The 11,044-nt window shown below is 42.3% G+C and overlaps 2 protein-coding genes and 1 non-coding gene across 3 annotated transcripts; 2 read left to right on the top strand and 1 right to left on the bottom strand.

The window, feature by feature from the left end:
• Window positions 1-26: 26 nt before the first annotated feature.
• On the top strand, window positions 27-510 carry LOC125585965. Its single transcript, XM_048755708.1, has 2 exons — window positions 27-89; window positions 193-510. Exons 1-2 carry the CDS (start codon window positions 27-29, stop codon window positions 508-510), a joined length of 381 nt encoding a protein of 126 aa, XP_048611665.1.
• Window positions 511-795: 285 nt separating this feature from the next.
• LOC125585964 lies at window positions 796-10,190 on the bottom strand. The gene is made up of 4 exons (XM_048755707.1): window positions 9,890-10,190; window positions 1,580-2,180; window positions 1,186-1,513; window positions 796-1,116 (listed from the first exon to the last, which is right to left on the bottom strand). Exons 1-4 carry the CDS (start codon window positions 10,188-10,190, stop codon window positions 796-798), a joined length of 1,551 nt encoding a protein of 516 aa, XP_048611664.1.
• On the top strand, window positions 7,591-7,697 carry LOC125586541. Its single transcript, XR_007323078.1, has one exon. It is a non-coding gene; the product is annotated as a small nucleolar RNA R71 (small nucleolar RNA).
• Window positions 10,191-11,044: the final 854 nt, after the last annotated feature.

Here is an 11,044-nt window from a genome sequence, read left to right as displayed (position 1 = left end):
AAGCTTTCAGTCCGACAGAAGAGAAGATGAATCGAAGCTCGAGCTCTGGCGTTGGCTCCAACGCAACCGGTGGTGGAATGACAAGTGAAGTGAGATGTTTTTGTGGGCTGATTTCAGAGGTGAAGCAGGCTTGGACGGACGACAATCTACTCTTGTGTATATCCAAAGTGGAAGTCTTGCAATTTCTTCAAGTGGTATGATGTTGAGAAGCCTTACGGTTGTCAGAAAACCGCATTGTTGGAAGCCAGAGACTTAATCCGCGAGCAAGCAGAAGAGTTGAAGAATCTGAGGACTATGGTCAGGCATGAAGGTCACACAGTGAATCCAGAGGTGAGGGCTATCAACTCAGAGGTGTTACTTCAAATGGAAACAATGGAAGCTGAGAACAAGAAGCTCAAGCAAGAGCTTGCATCGAGCTGTGAAAGGGAGAAGATGGGTAGACAGTTTGTGTTAATTTCTTGGTTGGGTTTTGTTTGTGTCACTGCTGTCATTGTCAATGCTTTGAAGTAGTTATGCTTAGTAATTTCATGTGGTTGTAATGAAATGTTATGTTATGGAACTAAGTTAAGTTTACAACTTCATTTGGCTTGCTTCCAAACAAAAGATACCACTTCATAAAGAAACCAAACAAAATAAACAAACATCATTCATCACATAACCTGGGTTTTAAAAAGCAAAGATAAGCAAACGATAGCTAAGTCATAACATTAGTCACAACAATAACAAAGCAAACTTAAGAAACCAGACAATAGAAACACTACTTTTTTGATTTTGAACCCTTGGAAAAGCTTCCTCCTATCTCTCTTGAAGTAGAACCAAAGCATTCGAACACTCGATCCGAGAAGGGGCACATGTAAACGCCTTGGCCTCTTGGCACAACCACCTTTCGGGCTTGTCCTCTTCCAGGAGGTCGACCACGACGACCCCGTCCATGCCCACGACCAGGAGCCACGTAGATGATGTTGGTTGAGACTGAGCTTGTGACAGTGTTGCTGGCTGAGGTGCAGTAGATGAAGGTGCATTGTAAGATTGGGATAGGTTAGGTGTAACTGGTCGATTGGAAGGTTGAGAAAGACTTGTCTTACGTCTCTTTGGCGGATTTGGATTTCCATTATCCTGTAATTGCAGATAACATTACAAAAACATCTAATGACACAACATAAAAACACTAAAAATTATACTTACAGGTACTTTTCGAGGTCTTCCTCTTTTGCGTGGTGGACCTTGGAACACATAGGCTTCATTCTTACAAGTCCCACGATTATGTCCACCCTGCTTACAGTTGCTACACGTCATGTTCCTGCTACCTCGTGTCACTCTGTTGGGTTTCGAAGGAGACTCGTGTGCTGCCTTTATCCTCTTCTTCTTAGGTCTTCCTGGCATCTTTCTGGATCCTGGAACTCCAATAGGTTCTTTGCCAGTTTTTGCCCAATATAACTCTCCATTAACTGGTTTTATATTGGATTCATAAGTCTGCCTCCAAACTGTAGTCTTGTAGTAGTCATCTACATGGCTGAAAAGAAAGAACTAGCAAATCAGAAAATTATCACTTGTAAAACCAACAAACATACAGACTTACCTCTCTGGCTGTTGGTGACGGTCATTGATAACTGCTATTGAGTGAGAGCAAGGAATCCATGTGAGGTCCCAACCTCTACATGCACAATTTCGCAAACGAATAGAGACCTCACATGAACAACCGTATAGCTCCACTTCAAACAAGTTGTCTGAACTTATACGTATAATACAATATCTGCTCTCTTTTCTATGAGCTTCCAATACATCTCCAACCTTCTTGGGGAAAGGAAGTATGCAGGCTCTAGCTATGTTGAATCTGCGAGAGATACGCGTCATAGCCTGTTTTCTAATTGCTTCCAACATGTTAATCAAAGGCAGTTCTCTTGCACCCTTTATAGTCTTGTTGAAACTTTCTGATAAACTGTTACAAACATGCGCAGATCTCGCATTTCCAGTGAAGAAAGCAAGACACCAAGTGTTGGGATCAACAGCCAACAGATCATCATGAGCCTTGGAGTCAAATGCTTTGAGTTCAGCTATGTGAAGGTCATACTCTCCCACTGTTTTGCTATACGCCACATTCCGGAAGTAGGGTTTGTAGTCTAGATCTCCATACTTATTTTTCCAGTTAGCATACACATTCTTCGCACAATTCCTATGCTCTGCATTCGGAAGTACGGTTGCAAGAGCTATTTTTAAACCCTTTTGTTTGCCAGATTGATGTTAGGAGTTTTCAAGGCTCCTAAGACAAATGTTGTAGTATAAGTGATTGTCGAACCAGTTCTGAGGGATATCAAAGCAATGAGAATCCAAGTACTCACTTAATCTAAGTGCAACCAATGATTTAGATGGGTTTTAAACTACTACTAATACTAGAAATCAATTACAGAATGATACTTTCTTGACTAAGGGAAAAGAGAACTCATGGGTATAGAGATTAGACCTTGGGTGATCAAGTTTCGAACTAAGGATGGCAAACGATCAATCAAATTATCGACCTTAAGCGTAGACACAATTCTAAGCAAGCTCTATGTCTAGATAAATGCTCATTTGCTAACATATCTCAAACATCAAATGTCTTTGGTTGAATAATATGAAAGCAATCATTACAAACAAGTGTATTAGCTATTTTAGAACCTTTAACAACAAATATCTTTGGCAAAGTATACTAAAAGCCTAGGAGAGTTGTCTCAGGCATTTCATCAAACACATTTTGGGTGGGAAATGCCTATCGATCAACTTTTGAGTGGCCAACTCAGAAGATGCATTATGAATACTCTACTAGCAAGGAACAAGAATGATCTACACTAAAACATCCTAGAACTAACCTAATCACCCTTAATCTCTCTAACCCATGAATTCAAAAGGTGATTACTCACTAATCTCCATGATTCCTCTTAAACCCATATTGGATTTCAGATTAATCATGTAAAGAAATAGATAAGAAATCAACAAGAACACAAGATGAAAGCAACCAAATCTGAATCAAAAGAAGTTTTACTAGTTGTTCTCCAGAAAAAGATTTCTCCAGCCACTGATGGCTTACAAAAGATATAAAACATAGGTTTATAAAGTAAAAAACGTGCATAATGAAATGACCAAAAGGCCCTTGAGAAAACATGAGTTCGGCCAAACAAATAGACGCGGAGCGACCTCGGCACGTCGCTGCGAGAGGTCGCTCCCGGGTCGTTTCTTCGTGAGCGACCTGGCTGTGTCGCTCCGAAGACGTCGCTCCCGGGTCGTCTCGCCATGGAGACGCGAGCGACCTCGGAGCGTCGCTCTGGCCAGGTTGCTCCGGGATGTGTGTCACAGCGACTTCACGGCGTCACTCCGGTGAGGTCGCTCTGGTGCGCTGCTCGTCCGTTGATCGCTTTAAACACTTCTTTTGAGCTCCAAATGCGCCCAAATGTCTCCAGGAACTCTATGTGGTACTCCAATACCTAATAGAGACATATGTATGCAAAATGCAACCTAGACATGGCTAAACCCTAATCTATATGATGAAAATGAACATGAATAAATGGATAAGACAATGTAAATATGCAAGATATCAACTCCCCCAAACTTATTCTTTTACTTGTCCTCAAGTGAACTTTCTAGAACTCATAGGGAGAGAGGTTTGAAGGTGGGAGCTCATAGCCAAAAGAAACACACAAAGCACTCAAATCAACATCTAAATTCAGCATTAGTGCACCCTCTCTTATTATACTTTAGCTTCTCTAGGCCTATCTCAACTCTTTTCATCCCTACACTCATCATCATGCATTCACACATGCAAATCAGCCAACTCTCAAGTTCATTAAGCATAGCATCAAGTGAATTCTTGCAAATGGTCAATTGGTCCAAATCATTTGGTTGAGTAAGGGAAGGCTTTTATTCAAGTGGGTTAAGAGGTTCAAAATCCATGATCTTTTAAAGTGGTTTACTCTCAAAACAAGTAGCCTTGACATTGCACATAATATATCTAAGAAAGGGACCAACTCATCCATACAATGCTCAATCTCCATTGTTCTACCCTTTTCCCAAACATACAAGTTACACAATCACTTCATAATGTCAAACCCAACTCCTATCTCTCACCAAAAGATCCCAAGAACACTTTGCACATAAAACTCTTTTTCTTTAAAATCTATAAAGGATTTTCTTAACTTCAAACAAATCTTAGCTCTAAACAACTTTGCTAGCCCCTTTTTTTTTTTTTTTTTTTTTTTTTTTGTTTGGGGGCCAAGACTTTTCACAAATCGAGCTAGACATTTATCTATTAGTTCCAATAAGATTATCCATTTAAATACAAAGAGTCTATTATTTTCCTTCGAACTTTTTCATGCTTCCAAATCATAGTCACCACACTCACCCCCACCTATAGCTAGACAATAGAGTGCCTAATCTAGCAAGAATGAAGACCAAGCATTGTCGCTCCCGATACTCTCAACATTATGCACATGTAAGGCTTTCCGAAAAAGGCCCCACTCATCAAATAATGAAAGCTCAAAAAGAGAGAAGGGTTTTGGGAATGGTGTACCACTCGAGTTTGTCAAAAATATTGGCATAAAGGATGTGACAACTCAAGTGTGTATATCCATGACTCAGTACACAAGGGACCATAAGCAAGAAGCATTAAGTTCGTTCAGTTCAAACAAGGTTGTAGTTGGCTTCAAAGGTTGAGTTTCAGCAATCAACAAGTTTCAGGAAGAGTTTTCAAGGCTCGAAGCATACAAGTCTTTTTGAGAGGTGCATAAGCTACTCAGGTGCAAAGTAATGTTATTTACAAGGCATCTCAAATCATTGCTCCCAATGCAAGTAAATGCAACCTATATGCTCTAGACTCTCCTAGAAGTGCAAATGATGCAAACTAAATGATTTTTTTTTATGCAAATAGGTATGCAATGCATGACTCAATGAAACAACATCAAAGCAAACGTGATCAAATACTTGGTACCTCCCCCAAACTTAAATGACACAGTCTCTGTGTTGTCAAGGAGAGAGAGATACCCAAAAAGAGAAAACTAATATTCAAAAACGAAATGGTATATACAAGGGAAAGTTGTGGGTTACCTTCTATGGGGAATGAGTAGAGGGAGATGCTCCCTCCTCGTTGTCCTCATGTGGTAACTCTTCAAGGGGTTCATCAGCAGGAGTGCCCATCTCTTCAATGTAGAAGGCTTGCCCGAACACAATTGGTTTCTTCATTTTCTCCTTGATGTCAAAGTGGAGAATATGCCCTTTACCCAAATGGAGATCAATTGTGCCCTCTTTCACCTTAACAATTGCTCCTGCTGTAGCTAAGAATGGCCTTCCAAGAATCAATGGGTCTCGAGCCTCCTCACCCATCTCAAGCACCACAAAATCTGTAGGTATCTCATACCTTCCAATCTTCACAGGTAGGTCCTCTAAGATGCCCACAGGATACTTCACTGAACGATCAGCTAACACCAGAGAGAGTCTACACTTCTTGTACTGAGTGAATCCAAGCTTCTTTGCAACAGACAAAGGCATCACGCTGACACTAGCTCCCAAATCGCAGAGACATTTCTCAAATACCATAGGTCCAAGAGCACAAGGTAGTGTGAAGTATCCTGGATCCTCTAACTTCTCTGGAACGTCAAGCCTCTGGATGATGGCACTGCACTCATGGGTAAGAATCATCATGCTTTCCATTTCCTTCTTCTTTGCAGCTACAACATCTTTCAGGAACTTGTTGTATTGAGGAATCAACATGAAAGCATCAATGATGGGCATTGCAACCTGAGCTTCACTCATTTGCTTCTCAAACAAAGCCTTGTACTTCTCTAGCAGCTGCCTCTTGAATCTACCAGGAAATGGAAGTTTGGGTTCATAGGGAGGAGGAACAAAAGAATTCTCACTTGGTGGAGCAACAACTTCACCATCTTTCACTGTTTTCTTTTCTTCCCCAACCTTTCCTTTACCTTTAGCTTCCACAATCTTCTCCAAGATTTCATCATTGATTTTCTCATCAACAATCACCACTTCATCATCTAAGTTGAATGCCACCTCCTCACCTAGTTTCTCAGCATCCCTGGTGAGGGTTGTAGGAGGTAAATGCTTACCACTCCTAAGGGTGATAGCTTTTGCCTTCTTGGGGTTTTGGTCAGATTTTCCAGGTAGAGATCCTTGCTGGCGATTCTGGTGAGTGTTCATGGAAGCAAACTGACTCTCTAAATTCTTGACTGTAGAAGCAAGATGTGAGAACTTGTTGTTGAGCTCATTGTAGCTCCCATCAATCTTGGAATGAAGGTTCTTCAACTCATAACCAACATGCTTCTCACTTCTAGTCTGAGACTCCAAGATTTGTTTCAGCAGGGTGTCAGTGCTGCTCTCTTGAGGAGCAGAGGAACCAGATGAGGGGTGATATCTTGCATATTTCCATTATCTTATCCATTCGTCCATGTGCATTTTCATCATATAGATTAGGATTTAGCCATGTCTAGATTGCATTTTGCATACATATGTCTCCATTAGGTATTGGAGTACCACATGGAGTTCCTGGAGACATTTGGGTACATTTGGAGCTCAAGGGAGGTGATTAGAGTGATCATTGGACAAGCAATGCATGGGAGCGACCTACCGGAGCGACGCCATGAACTCCCTCGCCATCTACGCTTCGGAGCGACCTCCTAGAGCGACAAGGCGAAGTCGCTCCAGCTCCTAGAGCGACCTCACCGCAGCGACACCCAGAGGTCGCTCGGGTTGTGTCGATTTGAGAGCGACGAACAAGCTGGGAGCGACCTCCTAGAGCGACACCCTAAGGTCGCTCGCGTCTATGGTTTCTGAGCAAGCCGGGAGCGACGTCTTCGGAGCGACACAGCCAGGTCGCTCGCGAGGAAACGACCCGGGAGCGACCTCTCGCAGCGACGTGCCGAGGTCGCTCCGCGTCTATTTGTTTGGCGAATTCATGATTTCTTAAGGGCCTTTTGGTCATTTCATTATGCACGTTTTTACTTTTCAAAAACCTATGTTTTAAACATCTTTGGTAGCCACCAGGAGACTGTTTTTTGGATCTATTGAGAAATACACAAAAAAACTCTCTTGAGAAGTTCATCTCTTGGATTTTGATTGTTATGTTCTTGTTGATAGCTGCCTTGCTGGTTGTTTCTAGGCGGATAACCACTCTGTTGGTTGTTGGGGTAGGATTTATGTTGGTAGTTGTTGTACTGAAAGTTGGGCTCTTTTTTGTACCAGCTACCATTGTTGTTGATGAAACACAGCTCTTCCTGACCTTCCAAACCCTCAACCTCATGGACAACAGGTGGTGTCTCTTGGCTTGGGTTACCAACAAAGTGCAGCTGCTCTTGGGTGGCTTTATCAGCAAGAAGGATGTCTATCTTATCCTGTAGAGCTTTCAACTCCTTCCTCGTCTGCTTATCATCTGTTCGACTGCCTCCGTCGTGGTCTCCACTGTAGACTGCATCACTCTTTACCATGTTGTCAACCAGCTCCTCTGCATCTTCCTCAGTTCTCCCCAAGAAGAACCCATTGCTAGTTGTATCCAGTCTGGCCCTGTACTTAGGAAGAGCACTACGGTAGAATGTGCTCAACAAGCTCTCCTTAGAGAAACCATGGTGTGGGCATTGAGCTTGGTAGCCCTTGAATCTCTCCCAGGCTTCACTGAAGCCTTCCAAGTTCTTCTGTTGAAAGCTGGAAATCTCATTTCTCAGCTTAGCAGTTCTTGAAGTAGAGAAGAACTTCTCCAAGAATGCTCTCTTGCAATCATCCCAAGTGGTGATAGAGTCGCTGGGTAGAGACTTCTCCCACTGACGTGCCTTATCCCCCAAAGAGAAAGGGAATAGCTTGAGCTTTAAGGCATCTTCGGACACACCATTGGTTTTTGACAACCCACAGTAGCTGTCGAACTTGTCCAAGTGATCAAATGGGTCCTCTAGAGCCAAGCCATGATACTTGTTGTTCTCGATCACGTTGAGGAGTCCTGACTTGACTTCAAAGTTGTTGGCTGCCACAGCCGGTGCTCAGATTCCCAGTCTATGACCATGGATGGTGGGCCGGTCATAAGTACTAATGGGTCGAGCTGCCCGCGGTTGGTTTTCTGCCCCTTGCGGTTGATCTTCCATATCAATATCGAATCTCTGCAAGTGGGCTTGTTGTTCTTCTTCTCTTCTAGCTCTAGCACACTCCCTCTCGAAAGCTCTGATGTCTGCTACTATTGGAACTAGGTTTGATGGACCCCTGCTCCTCAAGTTCATACACCTGAAAGTGAAAGGTAGGTGGTGAAGTAGAATCAGTAACAAAACAAAATTAAAATGACTTAGTCTCAAGCAAGTGACTAAATCTCAATGTTTAAATCTACTCAGAATTTGGCAACGGCGCCAATTTGATGTTAGGAGTTTTCAAGGCTCCTAAAACAAATGTTGTAGTATAAGTGATTGTCAAACCAGTTCTGAGGGATATCAAAGCAATGAGAATGCAAGTACTCACTTAATCTAAGTGCAACCAATGATTTAGATGGGTTTTAAACTACTACTAATACTAGAAAACAATTACAGAATGATACTTTCTTGACTAAGGGAAAAGAGAACTCATGGGTATAGGGATTAGACCTTGGGTGATCAAGTTTCGAACTAAGGATGGCAAACGATCAATCAAACTATCGACCTTAAGCCTAGACACAATTCTAAGCAAGCTCTATGTCTAGATAAATGCTCATTTGCTAACATATCTCAAACATCAAATGTCTTTGGTTGAATAATATGAAAGCAATCATTACAAACAAGTCTATTTAGCACCTTTAATAACAAATGTCTCTGGCAAAGTATACTAAAAGCCTAGGAGAGTTGTCTCAGGCATTTCATCAAACACTTTTTGGGTGGAAAATGCCTATCGATTAACTTTTGAGTGGCCAACTCAGAAGATGCATTATGAATACTCTACTAGCAAGGAACAAGAATGATCTACACTAAAACATCCTAGAACTAACCTAATCACCCTTAATCTCCCTAACCCATGAATTCAAAAGGTGATTACTCACTAATCTCCATGATTCCTCTTAAACCCATATTGGATTTCAGATTAATCATGTAGAGAAATAGATAAGAAATCAACAATAACACAAGATGAAAGCAACCAAATCTGAATCAAAAGAAGTTTTACTAGTTGTTCTCCAGAAAAAGATTTCTCCAGCCACTGATGGCTTACAAAAGATATAAAACATAGGTTTTGAAAGTAAAAAACGTGCATAATGAAATGACCAAAAGGCCCTTGAGAAAACATGAGTTCGGCCAAACAAATAGACGCGGAGCGACCTCGGCACGTCGCTGCGAGAGGTCGCTCCCGGGTCGTTTCTTCGCGAGCGACCTGGCTGTGTCGCTCCGAAGACGTCGCTCCCGGGTCGTCTCCTCGCGAGCAACCTGGCTGTGTCACTCTGAAGACGTCGCTCCCGGGTCATCTCCTCGCGAGCAACCTGGCTGTGTCACTCTGAAGACGTCGCTCCCGGGTCGTCTCGCCATGGAGACGCGAGTGACCTCAGAGCGTCGCTCTGGCCAGGTCGCTCTGGGATGTGTGTCACAGCGACTTCACGGCGTCGCTCCGGTGAGGTCGCTCTGGTGCGCTGCTCGTCCGTTGATCGCTTTAAACACTTCTTTTGAGCTCCAAATGCGCCCAAATGTCTCCAGAAACTCTATGTGGTACTCCAATACCTAATAGAGACATATGTATGCAAAATGCAACCTAGACATGGCTAAACCCTAATCTATATGATGAAAATGCACATGAATAAATGAATAAGACAATGTAAATATGCAAGATATCACAGATATAAAGATAAATCCATCTCCTACACCCAAGTCTAAGTCGGCAGTCAACTTTTTGATAAACCATTCCCAAGACTCCTTGTTCTCACCTCTGACGACAGCCCATGCTATAGGATAGATTCTGTTTTCTCCATCTTTACCAACTGCCGATAGTATCTCTCCTTTCAATTCCCATTTCAAGAATGCTCCATCAAGGCCAATTATAGGCCGACAACACTGCTTCCAAGTTCTTCTTAACGGCTCAAAACATATGTAGAAGCTTTCAAAGACTTGTCTGCCTTCTTTTTCAATAGTCACAATATATGTTGTAATCCCATTGTTGGACCTAATTAACTCTGCCTCATAGTCCCAAAGCTTAGCAAACTGTTGCTTTTGCGTTTCTAACACCATATCCAATGCAATCCTCCTCGCTTTGCTACATTTATATATAGAAACTGAGATGTTTTACCTATGCATTAACTCATCTTTGATGTCGGAATTCCTAATATCAGGCCTTCGTCTTGCTTCCTCCTTGAATAACCTTGCAATAGTACCCTGTTTGAGCATCCTAACTCTTCCTGTTGGCAAGTGGTTATGCTTGTCTTGATACACTTTCACCATCCACTTTCTTATAGGTTTCTCATGTGCATTTCTCGTGAGAATATATGGCCGCATGCTTCGTGGGTTGCCACTTATTCAACTTAACATCAAACTGAGTTTTCAGAACATACCTCAGCAACTGATCCTTGAATTCATCCCCATTGTTAAAAGTTTGCATCAGCCATAGGTAAGGAGGCTTGTCATAATCAGCTTTGCTTCTTCTTTTCAATTGTCTTCTGCAGAATCAGGATATTCCCCATTAGGAAGTTGTTTCTCAGTCTCAATATCACTATCTACAGCTTCCTCAGCGTCTTCATTTGGTTGAGTATCCTCACAAAGAACTTTAGAAGCCTCAGATGCCATTGCTGCAAACATGTTGACCATCCGCGGGTCATCAACTCCTTCCCCTAAAATCTGGTTATCATCCTCCGATTGTACTCCACCATCTTGACCATCTTCTTCTTCATAGATCTCTTCATGACGTTGTTCCTCAATCACTTCTTCATCGCTTTCTTCTTCTCTGTTCTCATCATCGCTTTCTTCTTCACTTTCGTCTCCCTCACTACCATCTTCAGCATCAGCTTTCTCACCATCATCCGGTTCAGTGAACTCATTACGACTCAGTTCATTCACCAAACCAGCAGCATCAACAACATCTATTGGAG

The sequence above is a fragment of the Brassica napus genome, chromosome C4, assembly GCF_020379485.1.
Source record: "Brassica napus cultivar Da-Ae chromosome C4, Da-Ae, whole genome shotgun sequence".
NCBI lineage: Eukaryota > Viridiplantae > Streptophyta > Magnoliopsida > Brassicales > Brassicaceae > Brassica > Brassica napus.
Note: the sequence above shows the minus strand (reverse complement) of the source record. Positions and strands in the feature narration are given on the sequence as shown.

Excerpts from the sequence above, each read along its gene's own strand:
- LOC125585964 (XM_048755707.1), bottom strand. The coding sequence starts at position 10,190 with ATGGTGTTAGAAACGCAAAAGCAACAGTTTGCTAAGCTTTGGGACTAT. Across the intron at positions 2,181-9,889 it reads AGCATGGGCTGTCGTCAGAG|AGCATAGGAATTGTGCGAAG; the intron begins GTGAGAACAAGG and ends TTCCGAATGCAG. Across the intron at positions 1,514-1,579 it reads CGTCACCAACAGCCAGAGAG|CCATGTAGATGACTACTACA; the intron begins GTAAGTCTGTAT and ends CTTTCTTTTCAG.
- LOC125585965 (XM_048755708.1), top strand. The coding sequence starts at position 27 with ATGAATCGAAGCTCGAGCTCTGGCGTTGGCTCCAACGCAACCGGTGGT. Across the intron at positions 90-192 it reads GTGGTGGAATGACAAGTGAA|TGGTATGATGTTGAGAAGCC; the intron begins GTGAGATGTTTT and ends AATTTCTTCAAG.